This window comes from Nesoenas mayeri (assembly GCF_963082525.1).
Source record: "Nesoenas mayeri genome assembly, chromosome: 10".
NCBI classification, from domain to species: Eukaryota; Metazoa; Chordata; class Aves; order Columbiformes; family Columbidae; genus Nesoenas; species Nesoenas mayeri.
Genome location: NC_137560.1, coordinates 23,024,633 through 23,047,357, shown reverse-complemented (window position 1 = coordinate 23,047,357; position 22,725 = coordinate 23,024,633). Strand labels below are relative to the sequence as shown.

Sequence of the window (22,725 nt, the reverse complement as noted above, 5' to 3'; positions counted from 1 at the left end):
ACTGACTGAACCCAGCTGGAACTTGGAAATTTCCTCACCACTCCCTACGAAAAAACTAAAACCAGACAACCCCCCACATACACCTCAAAAATCCTTAAATGTTTCTTAATTTCATACCAGCCTTTTCCTTTATCTGCTTTTAAAGGTAAACCACAATCTGATACAACATAAAGAAAGGTCTCCATAGCAAGACCGCACAAGAGTTAATCATTTGCTCTGCTAGATGTCTTTGTGTACTTTCTAATCTGGTTTTATACCAAGTTCACCTGGTCCCAAAAAGCCCAAACCAATACAATAACTTGGGTCAAGACATACTAATGACAGAGGGCAATTCAAGAATATGCTCCTTTTTAAACAGCACGCAATGATCTCGTTCAATTCCAGAGAGTCCTCACTGTAGTTTCAAGCATTTAAAATTGGTTGCCATCCTATAGCATCAAGTTATCCCGGCTGAGAAAGCAGGGAGTCCACTGGAACTGGTTACGCTCTTGTTTCTGAGGGGAAAACCTGCGCTCAGCAGCGGTGGGCTTTGTTTGGTTGGTTTTTTAAGCCACCAGCAGGAACACAAACCAGATCCTGAGCTGAAGCCACCACTTGGTAACAAAAACCACTGGGTAATTAGGGATAGAAATACTTTCCTGACAAAAGCCCTGGTGGATGGTGGAGAAAGACATGACAGGGATAAAAGGACACTTGTTAAAAGGGATGCTCCAGGTGATACCAAGAGTGCAGAGGATGCTCCATCATGATAGGGAACACAACAGCGTTAGTGCCACTGTGGTTTTGTTCGCAAGATCATTGTTAAGACAGCAGCCTCCAAATAAAGACAACCAGCGCTAGGAGGACATACTGATTTGTAACACGGAGCACATACATAACTACAAAAAAAAAAAAAAAAAAAAAGAAGTTTGTTTGCCTTTTTTCCAGAAACTTCGCTTGACAACCATCACCTGTGCGCTACACCAGAGCGGGGAAACGTCCCTGTCGGTCTCGGGTCCTCACTCTCCGCCCGCCGCGGCGGGTGACGGGGCGCTCTCCCGACAGGTAGGAGCCGATGTGACCGCCAGGAAGGCGCCTCTTCCCCGCTCCCGTGTCACGGGTGGGGAGGGGACGCGGGTCCCTGAGGGGACACGGCGGGGAGGGCAGCGAACGCCGGCGCGAACCGCTCCCGCCACGCAGCCGCCCACGCGCCGCGCGCTCATGCAGACAAACAGACAGACCCGCTCACCAATAACAAGCGGGGCAGGCCGAGTGGAAGAACCAATGGAAAGGCCAAGCGGGGAGGGCGGGACATCCGGCGCGGAGCGGGGCGGGGGCGGCTGTGTTGTGGCCGGGGAGAAGGGGCGGGTCGCTCCGCTGACGGCCGCGGAGCTGCAGCGGCGCACAGTCCGCCCGGCCGCCGCCATGCCCGGCATCGACAAGCTGCCCATCGAGGAGACGCTGGAGGACAGCCCGCAGGTGAGGGAGGCCGGATCGGGCCCAGGCGTGGGCGCCGGGCCCAGCGCTGCGCCCCGCTCGATCCCCCCCGCGTTCCCTTGGGGAGACGGAGCGTCTCCGTTGGCGGCCGGGAGGGCGGGGGACAGGACAGGGCAGGGCCCGGCGGGCGTGGCCGGTGCCTTCCTGTGCTCCTGGTCCCCGGGGGTGGCGGCTCCGCTGTCCGCTCGGGCCGGGCCCCGGCGAGCGGCGCCCCGGTCCCGCTGTCATCGCCCGGTGTCCCGGGCCGAGGAGCCGGGGGTGCAGCCCCGGGCTCGGGAGGGTTCGCAGCGGTGACTCCCGTGTTCCCCGCCCCCGCGTTGACGTTGGTGATTTGTTTTGGAGACCTCGTGTTGGCAAAACCCGTCTCCATTTCTCAAGACGATTTTGTTGTTATCTTTGTCTTTTACCAAAAACGCTTGAAGGTTTAATAGATCCGTGTGGAGAGCGGTGGTTGGGTGAGCTTCTCCTGGTGATGCCGTGAGTGGGTGGGACACGCGTGGTGCTGAAGGGCCTTTAATTGCTCCGGTGTCTTCAGTCGCATTTCTGCTGCTTGACCGGTGTCAGTGACCCGTGTACTGCGGTGACATTTCTTTCATGCTGCTATTAAGCAGGAAATGCTTTATTCAGTTGCGCTGATTTCTCTGGCTGGCAGCGACAACAGCAAGTGCTTTCTTTGTACTTCTGTTCCTAGATGGAAAAAAAATGTTTAGAATATATTTTCTTTTATTTCAACCTTTTGAATTAAGGCCCTTGTTCTGGCTGCATTGGTTGTGTAGATGAGCAAGACTTTGTATATGGTAATAGCATATGCCTTGGTAGTTTTAGTTCCTCAACCACAGGCAGAGAAACTTTAAGTTGGTTAATAGGGGGTTGTAACCCCTAGAATGACAGCCAGTTTAACAAACCCGCATCAATTCGAGGGACAACTTAAAAAAAGCAACAGAAGGCGGCCGTGCAGCAGGTGTCTGCTCAGTATACAGAAATAAGAACTATTCGTATTTATAGGAAATGTCAAATGTGAGACAGACTTAGGATCCCTAAAAAGTGGGATGCAGGGTTGATTTTTTCCTAGTCCTTAAGACTGGAATGGCATTTGGGAAGCACATGCAAAAAGGTTACATATTGGAACATAATTAAAAGTTCTAGAATCTTCCATTTATTACTTTGAAATCAGTGCAATGAAAATGGCAACAAATCTTGCTTTAAGAAAGAAGCAACCTTGCTTTCTTTAGGAGTTGCCATGACTTTCCGATTGATGTGTTCATACTGTAATACTGAAAAGGTCATCAGCCCAGGTCGTTGTTCAGTGCTGAGCTATGGACTGGAGTTTGGCATTTGACATGTTTCAGGCACAAACTTTATGTATGTGAACATCACATGAAACTTGTTCTGCATCTGAGGGAAGGAAAGGCTTTTCTAGACCTGCGAAACCCCTTGCTTTCCCCTGACCACCGTGTTTCTAGACGGAAATGAAATGCCAAGTTTGCATGCTCTTTAGCTATGCAAAGCAGCGACTTTTAAATATTAATTTAGGCCATATATTATACACATACTCAGAGTCGATGTATGTATATTTAGACAGAGTTATTGCTCAGACTTATTTGCATTCCTGAAGCATTGCACAATGAAAAAGCCAAGAGACTTGATAGTACAGGCTCTATCTCATGTCTTATGGTCCCGTACAAGCGAAGACACAGAATGCTTAACAATATGACTTCTGCCTAGGTGGTTTCTTCGTGCAGCTAATTGCTGGTAGTTTCTAGTGTACCTGCTCATATATATGGCATGAAAGCATGTTAAAGAACATGCAAAAATCATGCAAAGTTTTACTAGAAACATGAGTACACAATTCCTCTACTTTTTGCTAAGCAATAGTCTGAAATAACTTGTTGACAGTTTCAGGTTATTTTCTTTCCATCAGTATCACACGAGGTCAGTTTGAAGTCTGGACATCAGTAACTGATAGCTTTCATGAAATCGTAGCAATTATTTTATTCTACAGTGTTTGTTTTTGAAGAGTAAGCATAATCCAGAAACCTCACATCATATTCCTTTAAAATTGCATGTTCAGGTTTATTACTGTTGAGGTTTAAAGGTCATGAGTATATAATTCAGTAGTTATGGCACTATATAATTTTTTCTTTAGCATTCTTTCATGTCTGTCTCCTTTAATGGGAGACTCATAGCTATTTGGATGACACAACATGTTGCCACACCTGGCAAACATTTGAGTTCTCCTCTACCTCTTTCCTGCTCCACCCCCTCTTTTCCCCTTGTTTTATAAACTGGAACCACCATTAAAGTGATTAAATGGATTGATGATGCTGTTTGATTATCTTTTCATATTTAAGTATTTTGTAGGCATTGTATGGTATGATAATATTTGTGAGACAGCCAGACATCTAATTCAAGTTAAATAAAGAATTTCATGTCAAAGGAATTGTCAAATAATATACTTCATGCAGGTTTAACATGTACTCCTTGATTCTCATTAAAAGCAGAAAATCAGAAAAGTAACTCAAAAATACCTCTGTGCTTCAATGGGAGATGGACTGAAGTTTAAAAGGTTTATTTTGTGGGTCTTGCAGGTGATATTCCAGTTTCTACATCCAGGCATCCCAAGCAATATTTTAGATTAGGAAAAGCAGATGTAGCCCGTGCGGAGTCATAGGAACATTCCCTGCTCTTCCCCCTTTGGGGTTTTTGTCTGGGTGGAAGGAGGATATTCAGTATCTCGTGGTGAGGAGTAACATTGCTTCCAAGTGCAGAAAGGATGCAGGAACACCGAGTCAGCAGCTCACTTAAGGGCAAATTCCAGCCGAGCAACCCAATTGCCTCCGCAGCTGGAGTCGGGGAGTCCGCATGGGAACAGCACTCTGGCCCGGTCTCTGCCCACATTCCTCCGATGAAAATGAGAGGTACGGGCTCTGACCTGGGTGGAAAAACTGGTTGGAGAGTTGGGCTGAAAGGGTAGCGATCAGTGTTTGGAATTCTAATGGGTGGACAGGGATAAAGACGTTGATTTTGAGGTGGATCCTGTTAAGCATTAATAGGATGTGCAGTCATCAGGCGTGTGGGTGACACCAGCTGAGGAACAGACTGACAGACAAGCTGGGGCAAGGACAAAAGGACACAGGTCTTGTCACTCCCTTTCACCATGGAGTGGTGAGGGGGAGAAACATGTATCTTAACAAGACGTAGGCTGTACCGGTTTGTTTGGCCTTTAGTTCTCAGCCTTTTGATGACAGAATGGCGGGTCATTGCTGAGGTGAATCCCAAGCACAGCCGGCGCTGTGCTCCTGCAGCACAGCCAGCGTCCAGAGCCACAGCCTGGGTCGATCTCACTGCAGCAGCAATGCGGACACCTGGCATGGTATTTGACACCTGGCATCTTTACCCTTGTCCTCAGGATGTACCAGAGTGGATCCAGTAGCTGGCAGTTCAGTCTCCTCGGTCCTTTCTGTTGTGATGTGTTGTGGTTTTCCCGTGGAGCGCCAGGCAGCTGGGCTGAGCCTGAGCTGGGACACTGTCCGATCCTCTGGTGCAGCAGGTGTCATTCCTGTAAACTGTGTCGGAGAGTTGATAAACATTTCAGTAATGAAACCTCAAACAATGGTATTTAACTTTGAAATTCTGTTACATTTCAATACTGCTCTTTGAAGTTGACATGTTAGTGTTTTGCCTGTTTCATTTCTACAGACCCGGTCTTTGCTGGGAGTGTTTGAAGAAGATGCTGCTGCAATTTCCAATTACATCAATCAGTTATTTCAAGCCATGCACAGAATATATGATGCGCAGGTAGTGTTAATGGAATTATTGAATCCATTATAAAGCTCTTGAACGACTTTTTTGATGTCTCTTCCTTGTTTTTGAAGGTATTATAAGCAATATTTTTTTTCCGGTTCTACATTCTTTAAATGTGGAAGTGAAACAAAATAAGAATTAAATAATTGTTTTGCTGTATGCTAGGGAGTGGCAAACACTAAATTCTCGTTATTTCTTCTGCAACAGAATGTCTTATGACAAGTAAAAAGATTTTATGGCCTTCTAGTAGTTCTGTTGTATTTCCCAAGTGTTTCCGAAATGTTTCCCACCTTAGTGTGTCTAATAGCATGTACCAAGTGGGAGATTATTTTTTACTTACAATACATTTGTTTCACTCATCACCAGAAATACAGAGATCGGTGCACAGAGTACAGGCTGTGAACTTGATATTTGTGAACACTGATTACCTGTAACTCTCAGTAATGTTAGGGAAACGGATGCTTACCTTTCTGAAAATCTGTACTCAGATTTTAAGTTCCGTGTCTGTCAGAGTTTCCTCTTCAAATAATGTGATTTTTTTAAATATTAATTTAAATTAAAATGTAACAGGCTTGGGGGGTTTGTTTGTTTGTTTTTTAATCAGAATGAATTAAGTGCAGCGACTCATCTGACTTCAAAGCTGCTGAAGGAATATGAGAAACAGGTACTGCGTAAGTCACTGTTGGTTTTGTGTGGTCAGCACTAAGTGTTCTTGTCCTTTATCAGAGCACAGTGCAGAATGGATGTAGGTTTGGCCCAGATAAAATCAACGGCTGTAGCTGGTGGCTCAAATCTTTGCCAAAAGAATCCACTGTCTTCATATAGTTATTCCAAGTAAAACCAAATGAATATTAGTAAGTTCTGAAATATTTTACTTCTGGATCTGTGGTTTGGGGGCTGCTGAGGGTGGTGGTGGTCTTCAGTTTTTGTTTTATAAACCTGTTTACTGTTAAGTGCTTTAGTTTTACTAGTCACAAAGAGAAGAGATTGCGTAGCAGCCTCTATTTAACAACCATAATTTGCTCTTATTGGGAGAATAATTCCACCTCCGACAGCCCAGATTGTGGAATCCACAGCTTTCCCCACAGGGAGCCCGTTCTGAGAGGGTCTCCTATCTGTAGCTCTGCTGCTGGAACCTCTTTGCTGAAATATATGTTAAAAACAAAAAGTTGCTTCTTTTAAAGAGGCTGGTGCTCCCTGGCCTCATTCCCCACCTAACGAGCTGAACTGGAGAAAGTTCTATTTATGAAAAGGCTGCTTGTCAAGTCTGCATCTTTCCTGATTAAAAAAAAAAAATCTATAACTTAATTTAAAAACCCGTTAATTAATTACTATATTTAAAAATATATGTATTTTGGTGATAATTATTTGTTACTTCTGCCCCTCCCAAATATTCCGTCTTCACAGGACAATAAAGAAGTGCTTCAGTGTATCTTAACTGTATGATATTTTAAAATAATGGAATACCTAATACATTCATAGAAATGGTTCGTATAGTTTTGTGAGCGGCAGAGAACACTGCAAACGTGTCTCCTTTTCTTTTAGCGTTTTCCACTAGGGGGAGATGATGAAGTTATGACTTCTACTCTACAGCAGTTTGCAAAAGTGATAGATGAGGCAAGTACTTGTGTTTGTTTCACTTGCTTGGCTAACGTTGTCATGTATAGACTATAACTTGCTGAATTATTCCAGCCTTTTTAAAGATAGGAGGTACATAAATGGCTTTCATGTGTCAGTTGGGTAACACTTAATCATATATTGCAGCATATAGCTAAAGTTATTTAACCTGAAGATAATCAATTCCACAAAGTGAGTATACGTTATCAAGACAGAATGTAATTTAACTTAGTGTAGATATGGCCAAACCCATTCCAGAATGGCAGGTAAAATGTTTTGATTGCCTGGTTTCGACTGAGAAAGGAACCTCTTGCTGGCTGTACCGGAGACAGAGACTGACCCTTTGGGAAGACAGCTTAGCACCCTTAAGATCCAAATCGGGATTTTTTCTCACTTTGAACGTTACTTAAACAGCGTTTTGGAGGAAGAACAGGTTTGTTCTGCCTCTGAAACTGTGGAAGACGGGCTGTGATGTAGCTGGAAGGAACATGGAGAAATAAACTGACCAGTCATCAGAACATGAGGCCATTTGTAGGGACAAAACCTAAACTCTAAAGATCTATAGAAAGCTAGTGATGAGATCAGGAGCCTGGAAAACAATAGAGGTGAAAAAAAACGAATGTACAAAATTACTTCTGAGTTGTACGTGTCATCTTTGAGTGAAATTGATGCCAACCTGTCTTGACTTGTTTCCTAAAATGTCCTTCTTTTCCTTCTTTCACAGCTCAGCTCTTGCCATGCGGTTCTTTCAACTCAGCTTGCGGATGCAATGATGTTCCCTATCACCCAGTTTAAAGAAAGGGATCTCAAAGGTAGTACTCGAACAAATACTGCTTTGATCAATAACAGCAATGACAAAAACGTAGCATTTACTCTCCATAGCTCTTGTTTCACTAAATAGAACACGCCACTTATTTTTCAGCTCTCAAAGTATGCATCTCCCAATTTAAAAAAATGTAAGTTATTTCTTTTCATGAGAGTATTACAGTTGAAGAACTTACCACTGTTACTGTTTCAACAAAGATACTGTTTGTATTATGGAAGCACTTACCGTCTATTCAAGATGAAATTTTGCATTTACTGTAAACGTTAAGAAAGAATAATTTTCAGATAATTTGCATGTTCCAGAAATAGTTGTATAGATTTTAATATTATGACATCAATATAATGGCTGGACTGAACTCAAAAGGCAAAGTACCAAACTTGTACTTACTATATTATTCAGATTTGCTAAGGTGGTTTTGAACCCTGCTGTAGGCCCGCTGGCCTCTTCTCTGCAGGAATAAGATGCTTCCAACTTCTTATTTTGGCAACAGTTCTATCTTTTTCTGCCTGGTCTAAAAGAATAGTGAGTCTGATTATGAGAGATTTTACTTGCTAAAAAGTGTGGCAAATGGGCTTCAAATACAAACAATAAGAATTAAAACCAAAATAACTGAAATCCCTAATGTGAACAGCCTGAAGCGGGTAAACCTAATGTATGAAAGTCTAAGTTGAAATAAAAGTTGCATAATTCTTCTAGCTCTTTATGAATCTCGGAATATACTTGTTTGGCAATAGTTTGTTGTGAGGTTCTGGATTAAATGAGTTCTGCTTTTTGGCAAGGGAACGTGAGCGTCTCAAGGCTGATGTTACTCCTCAGAACCTGGAAAAATCCCCTGTTAATATTCACTGAAGAAACATCCCTGAGGCAATAATCGGAATGAAATGTTCCCACTGGCAGTTTTTAACCACCAGCTGCTGTGGTATTTAATGACACCGAACCTCTTTACAGGCTTCGTAGGCGCTTTCTGTAAAGCTTTTCCATGCCTTTTTGTCTTTGTTTTACCATAAAGTGGAACGCAGCTCTCTGTCACTTTATGCCGCAATATGAAACCAAACCACAGCTGAGATCAGAACAAGTGCTGAGTATTGCAGAGTTTCCTGTCCCCTGGCACAGTAAGGATTAACAACCATCTAGACTGTGACTGATTTGGGGTAGGAGGAATCAGAGTGTATTTGGGGTTCACCCAGCCGCACTGCCCCATCTCCTGTGCTTCTGCCTCCCCAGCTCACACCAGAGCTGTAGGTGATGCAATTGCATCAATGATGTCTTTCCAAGTCATTGGAAAAGAAGTTCCTCTTTAAGTTATTCCAGTGAAATGTCTGTTTTGGTGAGCCAGGCAGCCCCTGCGGATCCGCAGGCGCTAAGGCAGAGCAGGCGTTCCAAGCCACGCGGTGCCCGTGCTGCCGACTCCAACCACAGCTGCTCAGTACTGAAACGCTGCATGAGAAGCCTTAATATACCAATGTTACGTTAATAACAACTCATTTAAATTGTGATATGTTGTTTTGTAGAGATATTAACACTAAAAGAAGTTTTCCAAATTGCAAGCAATGGTAAGTGTAAAATACTTAATGTTATAGATATTGCAAGACAACAGTGTTATTGTAGATCACTTAGTCTGAAAACTAGTGAAGATAGCAAGGCTTAAAGTGAGTAATTACGCTGTAATTGTGTCAGTGACACTTAGGCAGCCAGCTTTCCTTGGCTAACCTGTAAATCCTTGCTTTGTGTACCAAAGTGGTAAAGCAAATCCACAGTATTAATCTTTTTTTACAATACTTAAAATGTATAAATAATTCTTAAATAAGTTATTGTTATGCTACCAAAATTACTAAAAATAGTAAGGTGCTAGCTCACTTTTAAAGGCAGGACCAAAGTAATAAACAGATTTTCCCTCCCTAAAAGTAGTTTGATAGTTCTGTTCTCTATTGTGAGAAGTGACATTCTTTAGCTCTAGTATATTCTCATAGAGAACATGTTCTTTAAGTAAAGGTTCTGCGCTCTTAATGAAAATTGCTTAATTGCTTTAGAAGTAAAAAATATTAGATACAGGTTTTCGTAATGGAAAGTTGTCTCTGCTTACAGAACGTTTTTGTCATCGAAGAATATTAGATCTTTAGGGAAATTTGTGGCAATTTGGCCATATTTGCATCTGGTTAGAATTTTCCTTCCACCTAAATATAATATTTGTGGCAGTGAAGTCATTATAAACAGGCAAGAACAATTCTTGAAAGGTTTTAATGTGACAGAACTTTGCATTCGCTGGCTGTGCAACACACAGTGATAGAAGAGGTTTTCTGCTCTGCTTCCTAAGTCCTTAATTTATCAAAATGATAATAAATTCTCTCTCACTTAGACCATGATGCTGCCATTACCAGATACGGTCGATTGTCAAAAAGAAGGGAAAATGAAAAGGTTTGTAAACCAAAATACTTAGTATCAAGATTTTTAGAGGCGATAAGAAATAATATTCTTCTCATACATGTATCTATGATGGAAGGCGATGTATGGCAGATTGGACCTGGAGGTCGATAGTTTGTTTTAGCAGTCTAGACAGTTTGCTTCCAAACAGAAAAGGTTTCCCCAATACATGTCTGTCTTATAACACTGAAAATGCTCTTGTGATACCATATTTAATTTATTTTTGTAAAGAAATAACCACACTTTCCAGGGAGAAAAGAATGCTGTAATTGTTTCTCGTGTCTCTCGTGTATAAGTTAGAGAAGCAGAACTGGCGGGTAGATGTGCAGTAGCTGCTGGCAGAGGGTGGGACGTTGCTGCTGTTTTGCGTGCTGCTGTAAAGCTGTCCGGAATACCAAGTGTCAAACCTTCCTCTTCCCCCTCCCCACGTCTGTCTCTTCAGATCAAGGCTGAAGTTATAGAAGATGTATATACTTCAAGGAAAAAACAGCATCAGACTATGATGCATTATTTCTGTGCATTAAATACTCTTCAGTACAAAAAGAAAATCGCTCTGCTGGAGCCCTTGCTGGGATACATGCAGGCTCAGGTAATGCCACGGTCTGGAAGCTGCAGGGGTTAAAGCAAAAGCACTTCATGAAGGCTGATGTACTAAAAGCTGTGTTTTTGTTCGAGTGAATTCACGATTGGTTTATTTGAGGATGGATGCAATAGAAAATACAACTATGGAGAAGTTATTTGGAGGGTCTTAATTTATATTTTCAGAAGTATGTCATAAGTGTGGGGTTTTTAAAAAGGCAAAAGCCAGGCTTTCCAGTGTCCAGCACTGCCACAGTGTCCTGAGGAGAAATGAACCTCGACGCGCTGCCGGAAAGCTTTCCACGCCAAGAAGAACTCTTGCTCTTGAGGCCGAGCCGTGGCTGTTTTCTGTAAGCAAGTCCCCAGGGCAGCCTGTTGCTCAGCGCGGGGTTTGCTGAGCGTGGAACGGCCGGGCCTGCGGTTCCTGCTCCAGCTCCCCTGGGGCTGAGCCCAGTGCAGACGTGATGGATTTTCTGGACCAATGTGAGCGCAGTGAGCAGACTGGGGGGCTTGAAAAACCACAGCGAGACGGTGTTTCCAACCTTGCTTCATTTCCAGGGCAGTTTCTGTACCTTTCTGTTTGCTCAGGTGACTCTGTGCGCGTCCTCCTGACAGAGAAACCTCGCTGGGCTGTCAGCATCAGCCGTGGCTTGCAGGCAAAACAGGCGCTTTATTGAGGGGCTTTGGTGGGAATGAGGCTTGAAAACAGATCTCTCTGAGAAACTTTAACCTCCTATGGTATTATCTGTTGTTAATGTACTTTTATTAATTACTAAATTCTCCCTTTTCCTCCTCTTGTTCTTTTATAGATAAGTTTTTTTAAAATGGGTTCAGAAAATCTTACGGAGCAATTGGAAGAATTTTTGACCAATATTGGCACAAGTGTACAGAAGTGAGTTGGTTTTGTTGAATTCTGAACTATTAGAAAGACAAGTATTTTTTCTTTTTCTACTTATTACTACATGATCTTTGCTCGTAACACCTTCTTTCCCTCAGCGTTCGCAGGGAAATGGAGTGCGAAGTAGAAAACATGCAACAAACTATAGAGGACCTGGAAGTAGCCAGTGACCCGCTCTATCTGCCTGACCCTGATACTACCAAATTTCCTGTTCATAGGAATCTCACTCGGAAAGCTGGCTATCTCAATGCAAGAAAGTAAGAATAACTTGCTATCTACAAACTCCGGCGTATTTAATGTTGGGAAAGGAAAGCTACAAAAGTATGCAGTGTTTTTTTTGAAGTAGCTACGCTAATTTTCCATAGTGGAGTCAGTCAGTCGCACAGAAGTTACTCTGTTTCTTCAGACTCCTTCACTCAATTACTAGTGATTTAATTGTTACACTGACATAGTGTGATTCAGGTGCAAAACAAAGTTATCCTGATTTTCGTCTAATCTTGCCTTAAGTTTCACACTGAAAAGAAAAATTGAAGCTCAGGAGAGTGTAATTTCACTGTAACTGGAAAACAACACGATTGCAGCTATTGGAATTATTATGTATCTGTTAAAGCTTTGGGATCCAAGTTACAAATAAAAAGCTTGAGATATACAAGGCAAAACATCCTCTGTTGAGGGAATACCCTTGGAACAGCCCTCTCCGCTTCACCAGTCGGCTTCAGCCACTGCAGGGAGCTCTTCCTACAGTTAGTAAAGTCTAGCAGCTCATTTTTATAGTTATTAAAGATAACTTGTAACACTCCTTTTTTTCCCCTGTAATTTATATAATAAGCTCCAAGGATTTTTTTTTTAAAACATGTAATTACTTTTGCAGCAACAGTTGGAGTAACATACTCACCGAATGAGGCGTGAATTTCTGTAGCAGAGTGCAGTTACAGCAATTAATACTGACAGGAGTATCTGAACAAAAAGGGAGGCTAAACTGCGCTACTGATTTGTAGTTTCACATTGTTCCTTTTCTGCAAATCCAGGAGAAAAAAGAAAAACCCCAAAAACCCCACCATGTTCTAAGGAAAAGTTTTGAAATCTTGTTAAATGGTACAAAAGACTTGTAAAGTTGAGTTATCTTACGTGACTGAGCTAAGGCTTAACACAGAGTTCTTCCAAACTTAATAATGTAACTGATAAGACCTCTGAACTTCACACTTATCTTGATAATGCGTATAATTAGCATATGCATATTGTATAAAGCAATACTGTAAAAGTTTATCATCAAAACGGAAGTGCTTTGCTTCTTTATTCTAAATTAAGTTTCACATGATCTAGAAAGCAACTTCAGCTGTAAAGCTAACCCGAAACATTGAACGAGCAAAAAGGTTTTCCTTGGGGCCCAGCTGCTTTGTTCCAACCGATTTTCCTGTTTTTCTAATTTATACAGCCCAGCTGGACTCCTAAGCTACTCATTACCAACTTCTTTTTACCTTTTAGTAAGACAGGGCTGGTGTCGTCCAGCTGGGACCGACAGTTTTACTTCACCCAAGGTGGGAATTTGATGAGCCAGGCGAGAGGGGATGTGGCCGGGGGGCTGGTCATGGACATCGACAACTGCTCGGTCATGGCTGTGGACTGTGAAGACAGACGGTACTGTTTTCAGATCACATCTTTTGACGGTAAAAAGTAAGTGTTCTTACATTGCTGTTACCTGTAAGTAATAGTGGACTCACTAGTTAAGAAAAGAGCGATGGTCTGTCTTTGCCAGGTTACAGCTGGATGGATTTGGAGGGTATCTAGAAGCAAAACCTGGGATGCCTTTTGAACTCCGTGATGTCTGGGCTTTTTAGTGTGTCAGCTCTATAATGCAGCTGAGTGGTATTTCAGAATACAATTACCATAACCAGTCTACAGTAGTGAATTATCGCATTTTGTGAGTGCTTAAGTATTACATGGGCACAAGTAGAATTTTGTTCAGTTGAAGTGAAACCATTTTTTAAAGTTAGATGTTGATTGCACTCAGCACGTACACAGAACCTTAGGCCCGTCTCAGGCTGTTGTGCAGTGTACCAACGTGAAAATGGAGCTTACTGTGTGAAGGTACTTGTGAGGCATTTGAAATTGTCTTTTCCATTCTCCTCTTTCAGGTCTTCAATCTTACAGGCAGAGAGTAAAAAAGATTATGAAGAGGTAAGTGAATGGGAGGTTTGCAGGGGGTCCAGTGATGTTCTGTCACCTCTGCTCAGTCTGGTGATGCTGGTTTCCCAGCCCGCGCAGTGGGTGAACACCAGCTCCGAAATGTCAGTATTCAAATGGTAGGTCAGCAAAGTTCCACGCGGTAGCAAATATTGGCGGGGAAAGGAAATGCAAAAACCCACCAGCAAGCAGCGCCCAGTCAGCCAGCGCGGAGATCTCTTCACTGCTCTTTTTAGCTTTCTCTAGAGGTGAAAATAACAAGTTTCTTTAGACATTTTGCAACTAGGAGCCTAATGGTGTAGGCTTCCAACAAAGAAGAGTTTAGTCATTACACTGGAGTACAGAGAATCCCTTTTAATACCTTAAAGTTGTGCCTGAAGCTTGCTTTAGTTTTGTGAAGTCTGGGCACTGTGTGTGCAGTGGACAGGTAGCAGCGAATTCAGCAACGAGGTGGGTGTGCAGAATAGTGGAATTACAAAGGAGGTGGGAAAGGTGCTGAAACCAGCCACGTCAGGTATTTAATCAAGTTGATAAACTATCAACAATTATTATTTTTTCTTTTTTTTCCCTGTCTTTTTCAGTGGATATGCACCATCAACAACATATCGAAACAGATATATCTCAGTGAAAACCCTGAGGTAACTTTACTAAAATGTATAGTGTCAGGAATATGTTAAGATGTAGCCATGCACAAAATTTAATTTAAGAGATCAATGGGACTAATTGCACAGCATAGAATTAACCTGAGTGCTTCCTACATGCTTAATGATAAGCTTTTCATGGTGTGAAAACATACTGTCCATTGTCTCCTTCCTCTAAATGCTTGTATAGAAAGCATTAAAAATATGTGACTTTTATATTCGGTATAACTTTTTGACATCTTCGCAGTCCCATGTTTCTATTTTGTATATGATACTTTGCTACAAATGAATATGACAAATATTCTCATGCGGGATTGAGTTTGTAAGTTCTGTCAATTGCGTATAAATAGAACTAAAATCTTGAAGTTCATTTTGAGGAAGGTGTTTTTGGTTCTTTTCTGCCATCTCTCCACTGCAGGAAATCGCTGCCCGAGTGAACCAGTCGGCCCTGGAGGCTGTGACTCCGTCGCCCTCGTTCCAGCAGCGGCACGAGAGCCTGCGGCCCGCGCCGTGAGTCGCTTACCCACGCAGAGCAGCCGCGCACATCCAGGAGAAACAAACAAACCCCAAAACTCCCGAGAGTCAGAGGAAAATATTTGATAGGCTAGAGGAAAACTTCCCACACTCACTTTTTGAGCACTGTGTAGCATCCATTGTAATCCACATCTCCAGCTAAGAGAGTTTTGTTGGTTGCGTCGTACGTCTGGTTTGTGGTATGAATTCATGCTGAGATTTTTTCTTAACGTGTCCAGCTCCTGGAAGCAACGTCAGGTTGTTTGAACATGAACATATAATCATGATATGAAATAGAACACAAGCTGTCAAACATCAATATATAATCATGATATGAAATAGAATACAAGCTGATGCAATTATTAATGCAAGCAGTAATGTTAACTTACTTAAATTTGACAAGGAAGGTGGAATCCATGTTTGTTTACTATGCCCTGATCTTCAGGTTTTGAGTTTTGTTTTACATCCAAGTTTGGGGATATTGTGTTGGTCTCCCATAGGGTTTAATTTATTATCAAGCAGCTTGTAACTGGAGATCTTAATGCTGACGTTTTGCTTTGTTTCAGCCAACCCCGTCCGGCCGCGGTTCGCACCAGCAGCACAGGGTCGCTGGGATCTGAATCGGCAGCTCTGTCCGCGCTTTCCTTGGATTCTCTTGTTGCCCCCGACACTCCCATACAATTTGACATAATATCTCCAGTTAGTGAAGATCTGCCTGGTCAAGCAAAATCTTCAGGGCAGTCGGGCAGGTAGGAAATGTAGAGAGAAGGCAAAAAATTCCTAAAATTAATGTTATTGATTTAAAAACAAACAAACAAGTGAGAAAACCATGGTTAGGCCACAGCTCTGAAACACGCGTTGCCTTCGCCCTCAGTCCTGGCACAAGATCTGCAGTGGCCGGTGAAGCAAAACCGTTTTTTAAATTGCTAAATAGAGTTGTAAAAAAAACCAAAACGCTTAATTAAATGCGCTAGATTGGAGGTGTAGTTTTCTATTGAGCAGTAGCTTTTCTCACATTAGCACCTAATGCTTTTATTGATTGATTCCTTTTAATCTTTTGGTTTCACAAAGTATTCTCCTTTCCTATTGCTTGCTCACCCAGCAGCTTGGGTTATTTCCTCTTGGAAACTCAAGAGAAATTTGGTAGCGCTGCCCGCAGGTGCTGATGCCATTCGATGCCACTCCTCTTAGCCCGCCAGGTGAGTGAGAATGGTCTAGGCTTCTCGAGCAACCCCGGACACGCAGCGTAGAATGGCTGAGAGCTCTTCCCAGACCAGGAAAACATTTTCTCCTCCTTGTTTTGTTTTTTTTTTTTTGCAAACTTCCCATTCAAAAATAATAATAATAAACCCCTGCAAATCTGCACTGCATTTCTGGAACTATATGTCCGGAATTCAGATATTAAGAAAACATATTTGCACATCCAGCTGCTCTTAACAACAACCAAGAAGCTGAAAACTAATTGACCGTACCCTAGTGCCAATGATGTTGTAGCTCCCTGCCCTCTAGAAAAATACTTGAATTTTCAGTTGCACCTCAGCGATAAGTAAGAGTTCAAATTATCTATATTAAACCTTTTTTTTCTGACAGTTTTCCTTTAGTTGCTGTTTGGAATAGCAGGATAACCAGCTGCCTGACTTGGCCTTTAGGAACATACTGACTTAAAATAGATATGACCTGTATTCCCGGAAGTGGAGAGGTTCATACTGCAGCTAAATTCCTGTCATCAGTTATAATTCCATTCTAGAAAATCACATTTTTCATAGCACAAATGATACAGAGTTGTGCTTGGTATTTCTAATTAACCATCACAATGCAGAACTGCAAACAGGCGACATGCTACCTTGGAAGTATTAATTATTAAAAAAACCCACTTCCCTTAGTTTCTGATACTGATGACATTTAGGTTTTCTTTTTGCTTTTTGAAACATGCTGTGAGGTTGTGCAGTGACTTTTGCAGTCTGATCTTAACTGACAAGTCTGAGCAATACAAGATGCTAATGGAAAGAACTTTAGGGTATTTACACATTATGCATTTAACGGGACGATTCTTGATTGAGTCGCTGTTCTTTAACCATCGTAGCAACACGAGCGTGAGCTCAGAGTTCAGTGGCCAACAATTCTGTCGTGCTGGACTGGACATGTCGTAGTTCAAACCAACCTGGCAGCCAGTGGGCTGTGCTGAACCAGAGATGGGCAGATTCTTTTTGCTCAGTTCTGCAACTTGCTCCTAGAACACTGAACTAGTGAGAGGTGACGCTTTCATCACACCCCTGTAAAACCTGATCTGAGGTTTATTGAACCCTTGACAACAAGTTTTCAGCCACCACTTAGCCCAAGAGAAGTTTGAGATAAAATTTCCCCATTCCCCATGCTCTTTCCAGCATTGCTTTCCTGCTTTTGAAACATGTAGACTTGGAAGCCTAGAGTATTTTCACTGTAACTGATGGCAGTTCTGTCTTTGAGAGCCAGAAGTAGCCACATTTCTCTTGATGCTCTAGGAGTAAAAGCCCAGAGGTGTTCTCAGAAAGCTGCGTTCCAAACCAAGCGCGTGAGGCCTCGGGTGCTGCGGTGGGACGGGACAGGAGCAGCTGGGGCTGCAGCTCCTCGGGCTGGGCAGAGACATTTCAGCCCCTCAAACTGCACCTTTTCAAACATTTAACAAGGTTTTGACTCGGCCTTAATTCAGATATAAAAAGTACCATGTGATGCAAACTCTCTGTGGCAGCAACAGGACAATAATATCTGGTATTTTTCCCACAAATTGAGCTCTCAAAAATATAGCGGTTTATGTCTAACTCTTGATTAAATTGCTTGTCCTTGCAATTTAGCATACGTGATTCCTCCGGATTACAGCCTATGAAATCACAACATGTTTTTATTTGATGCAGCATGAGACTACTCCATGATTTATTATTGGTTCTCGTAATCTCATTCCTGGTTTAATGTTTTCATTTTTTAATAGACGCACAAATCCTTTTGGTGAATCTGGAGGCTCAAAATCCGAAACAGAAGGTAAAGATTTTATTTCAATGCAACATTTGAACTAGAATTAAGATTTTTTTTTCTATTTTCCTCTGTAGCTTCTCCTAAGTTAAGACCAGTTTTAGAATGCTTAGTCACATTAGCAGGTATTAGACAAGCTACTGTGTGAAAGTCTGTTTTAAAAACAATGAATTGCATCTTTTTTGTTCATGAAACCAACTGAAAAGATGGGTGACTTGCTGTTCAGTAATTTACCTCTAATTCCCAAATCGCCAAGTTATGCGAAGTGTGGAGCTTTGCTGCTGCACTCCAGCTTTGGTTTTGGATGGAGAACCCAAACTGGGCTTCACTTTTTTCAATCCTTTTCTCTGCCTTAGATTCAATTCTTCATCAGTTGTTCATTGTAAGATTTCTTGGCTCCATGGAGGTGAAGTCCGACGAAAGTCCAGACGTGGTTTATGAAACGATGCGCCAGATCCTGGCAGCTCGCGCCATCCATAACATTTTCAGGATGACAGAATCGCATTTGTTAGTCACTTGTGACTGTTTGAAGTGAGTTTGCTTCCTGACTTCTACTGACCATTATTTACAGAATTATCTTCTTTCACTTTGTTAAAATTGACTTTCTGGTTTGTTTTTAAAATCAAATTTTTAGGTTAATTGATCCACAGACACAAGTTACAAGACTACGAGTAAGTAACTTTACATTTTAAGAAAAATACTCAGCAATGTAATTCTTCTACTTTCAAAATAACGTTAGTAGATGTTGGCAAAAATCACTGGCAGCATCAGATTTCCTAACGAACTTTAGAAGACTAAAAATAAAACTAGCCAGAAGAACACTGGCAGATGAGGTTTAAGGAGAGTGATTTCAGTAGGTCAACAGGCTTTTGAAAGCTGGTCCCCCTCCCCTGATACGGTAAAATCTTAGAAAAACAGAATATTGTTGTGTGTTTATGATATTGAAGTAATTAACATGCAGTATATTGAAAACAGATATAGCAAATATTTGGCACCAGCTTTAATATCTGCATCTTTGATTGGTTTTGGCAGTTTCCTTTGCCCAATGTGGTGTTGTGTGCTGCGCACCAGGAGAACAAGCGCCTCTTTGGATTTGTGCTGAGAACGTCGGGAGGGAGAGCTGAGAGCCGCCAGACTTCCATCTGCTACATCTTTGAGTCAAACAACGAGGGGGAAAAGGTATCGGGGAGGGCTGTGTCACTCTTGAACCTGATGTGGATTCCAAGTCATTATACCCATTCACGCTGTCCAAGGGATTTCTAGGGGAGAATATTTTGTCTATGTACTGAAAAACAGTTCAACTTGACACTTTAAGTACCTGCAAGTGCTTTAAGATGCCATCATGTCTAATTTGGGAATCTGGCTGAATTTTAAAGCATTTTTCTGAGAGTCTTTTTGATTATTTCCATGTGTCTTGTGTTTAGATTTGTGACTCTGTTGGACTGGCAAAACAGATAGCTCTTCACGCAGAGCTGGTAAGAGCCTCCTGGGGCCACGGGATGCTTGGGAACGGAAGGGACACACGAGATTCACCACACGACATACAATATATTCTGCAAGATCCTGGTAGTTGCAGTAATGCTGTTGTGGTGTGGTTTAAGGGATTTGTTTTCTAGAATTTAAACCCAAGATAAAAAGACTTTGTACTATGGAACAATATTGAAGACGGGATTCAGTTTACTACCTTTAACAAACGTACCAGCCCTTTAAAAGAAGAATAATCAAAACAGGGGCATAACAGTTTTGAGCAGGCTCACGTAAACGGGTGGTGTATCAAACATCTCAGGCTGTTGTTACTGACTTTATTTTTTGCCCTTTAGGATCGAAAAGCAACAGAAAAGCAAAAAGAAATAGATAGAGTCAAAGAGAAACAACAAAAAGAACTGAATAAACAAAAACAAATTGAAAAGGTACCTTTCAGCATTATTTCCTAATTCTTTTTTCTACTTACTTTCTTATTATACTCCAAGCTCCGCTGCTGTATTTCATAGACCATTATGGAATTAAGTTAATTATTATAAGTATTTCTTGTGCGGATTTAGTGTATTTTTGTATAGTGGTTTTTACAAAGAGCTCTTCTGGGGAGATAAAGCACACCACGTCTGTATGGCAGCACTCAAGAGCAGTGCTTGAAGGAACACCCATCACAGGCCCATTTTCTGCGGAGGGATCAGTGACCCGGGGCAGGCGCTTGTCCGCCCCACTGGGCTCCGTGCATTCACATGGGAGCTGCTCTACTAACGCCAACTCCTGAAGTGGGAAGGGTTTAGTTCCCTCGGTACAGAAGGCCGGCTGGTGATCGCATTAAAGGACAGTTTATGAATCGCAGCAATGCTATTCAGTTTCAATTGTAGATGGCTTCAAAGTTAATATTCTTGTTTGGATTTCCCCCATTCCCTGTGTCGCACCAGGACCTGGAGGAGCAGAGCCGGCTGATCGCCGCTTCCAGCAGGGCCAACCAGAGCAGCGGGGACGGGCAGTTCGTGGTCCTGAGCAGCAGCCAGTCGGAGGACAGTGACTTAGGGGAGGACGGCAAGAAGAAGAGGGAATCTGAAGCCTGAGGTTGCCTCCTTATTAACATGGACTGATGGCTGTACCTGGTAAATGGCACAAGTTTTACAAGAAGTGAAATGTAGGTGGAGGGTCTGTTGTATTATATAAAAGACTTCACAGTATGTAGACCCTATTATGCCTTGATTTTAATTTCTCAAGTAAGTGATTTCCATTCTCATGTCCATCTAATTTCTGTATGCCAGATGACACGTGGTGATGCCACCATGTTTATGGAAAAATGATGTTTTCTCAAGGCTTCTCTGCAGTATGGAAAAAGCCGTGGGTTTTTTTCCCACTGACCTCTCTGTGCAATTGCTCTTGAAGCAAAACTTGCACCTCTCCTTGGACTTCAGCAGCACACTGCAACGTGTTCCCTGCACCGCAGCACAGAGAACACCCTGCTGGAGATAAGGGCGGGTGTCCAAATGAGACAGTGCTATGCTTTAGCTCATTTGTTGCACATAACTGTTCTTAGATTTAGAAAGAAGAATCCTTATTAACATCAGTGAGATGTGCAATAGTTGTAGACAGAAATATCTTTTTTCATATTGCACTGTATGATACTGTCTCGATATTCTTTTTTGAGTGAATGCTGGAAGATTTCTTTCAACAGGAGGACAAATACTGCCAGACGTAGCTAAGAGCTGATGAGATGCCGTTGCACTTTGCTGCATGAGGAATGTATAGAGCATTCCGTATGAGATGATAGGAATAACGTATGTATTCTTGTAGCACAAGTGCCATGTTCTAGTTTTTTCCCCAGTCCATGTAGTAAAAAGCCGTAAGCCTTGGAGTTCACTTTTTATAAAACATGTTTAGGGTTGCAAGAACATCTTGAATTCCCTCATTTTGAAAAATCTTTGGAATATAAAAAGGCCTTGCCACAGTACCTACATTTACTGAAAATGACTTGAGGCTCTTTTAAGTCTTTTTCTGGAAATGCATTTTGCCAAGAGAATGAGGTAGCTCGGGAGCGAGCCCGTGCTGCTCCTCCGTCCCCACGTCCAGCCCCTGCAGCCTTTTTCAAAGCGGTGTCTGTTTACAGCCTGTAACCTGAACTCCGTGTTCCATACCCTGTGTAATATTTATTGTGTATAGTACTAAATGTGCATTCACCTTTTGATCCAGAAGAGAAAATTTGTTTGAAGAGAAATATTTATTTTTGCACTAATTACTATAAATACTAAAATCCAGTGGAACAGATGATATCTCTATAATAGTGGCATGAAAGTGAAAGGAAATATAGAAAGAGGAGAATATGCTTATAGTTCAAGTTATAATATGACGGTTATGAGTGTTTGGCAGGTCAGCGCAAGGCATTTCTGGTGCTCAGGAATGGAAGGCTTTCAGGCCGTGTCCCGTCCGCTGGCGCTGGCCCCGCACTGCCCGGCCAGCGGAGCCTCAGGCCCGTGTGCTGGAGCCGGGAGTTTTGTGCAGAGGTTCCGTACAGAGGGGCAGCAGCGCCCGGGCAGGACTGAGGCTGCGCCAGCTCCGCAGCTGCTGTCGCTGGCACCGCAGCCTGGCGGGGGACACGGGGCTCCTGCCCGAGGAGAAGCGCAGGGGAGGCCGAGCGGCAGAGCCTCCTGCGTCTCTCCCGAGTCCTGAGCAGCCCTGTCCCAGGCCGCTGTCCGTCCTCTGCGCAAACAGCTGCTCGTGCTGCTGGGCTCTGGCCAGCTGTGCCTGGCACACGGACCACACCGAGCTGAGGCTTTTTTCTAGAAAACAGTGGCATTTTAGTTTCATATGTAGTCTCCTATTTTCATCTCTCATCCTTAAGAGGCTGTTTTCATTCTTGCCAACAAAAATATACAGAGGGGCAGCAAATCCAGTCTTTTCTTTTTCTTCGTTGTGCCTCAGTCTGGGCTCACAGAGTTGCACGGCAGCCACTTGGTCTCTGCAGATCGTTCCAGTTCATGTTTTGTTTGTACTCACCGCTATTTCATTTTGTATTGAATACCATGACAGCGTAGCTCACGGTTACTGTGTCTTACTGCATCTTTCTCAAGTACATGATGAAGATGAAGTGAAGTACAGGAAGAATAGGAAATCAGTGCTCTGGTTTTTAGTCTAGTCCCCCAGCTTGTCACCGCAGGATTGATTAATGTGGTACCCAGTTTATCTGCAACTGCTCTGTTTCCATATGGAAGACAGTTAATAGATCAGCCACCTCATCAAAAAGCATTTCTGATGCGTAGCCTGTTTTGCAG

The 22,725-nt window shown here is 42.6% G+C and overlaps 1 protein-coding gene across 1 annotated transcript; it reads left to right on the top strand.

Moving 5' to 3' along the window:
• The first annotated feature begins 1,344 nt into the window (after positions 1-1,344).
• Positions 1,345-20,904, top strand: APPL1 (adaptor protein, phosphotyrosine interacting with PH domain and leucine zipper 1). The gene is made up of 22 exons (XM_080350448.1): positions 1,345-1,458; positions 5,176-5,274; positions 5,885-5,944; positions 6,826-6,897; positions 7,622-7,709; positions 9,235-9,276; positions 10,080-10,138; positions 10,587-10,733; positions 11,533-11,615; positions 11,720-11,878; positions 13,107-13,295; positions 13,757-13,799; positions 14,387-14,443; positions 14,865-14,956; positions 15,526-15,708; positions 17,925-17,974; positions 18,322-18,496; positions 18,600-18,636; positions 18,998-19,144; positions 19,390-19,440; positions 19,786-19,875; positions 20,377-20,904. The coding sequence occupies exons 1-22, from the start codon at positions 1,405-1,407 to the stop codon at positions 20,524-20,526; spliced, it is 2,127 nt and encodes a 708-aa protein (XP_080206574.1). The 5' UTR covers positions 1,345-1,404; the 3' UTR covers positions 20,527-20,904.
• The last annotated feature ends 1,821 nt before the right edge of the window (positions 20,905-22,725 follow it).

Coding starts and splice junctions, on each gene's coding strand:
- APPL1 (XM_080350448.1), top strand. CDS start 1,405: ATGCCCGGCATCGACAAGCTGCCCATCGAGGAGACGCTGGAGGACAGC. Junction 15,709..17,924: donor TCTTCAGGGCAGTCGGGCAG/GTAGGAAATGTA, acceptor ATTTTTTAATAG/ACGCACAAATCCTTTTGGTG. Junction 19,441..19,785: donor TAGCTCTTCACGCAGAGCTG/GTAAGAGCCTCC, acceptor TTTGCCCTTTAG/GATCGAAAAGCAACAGAAAA.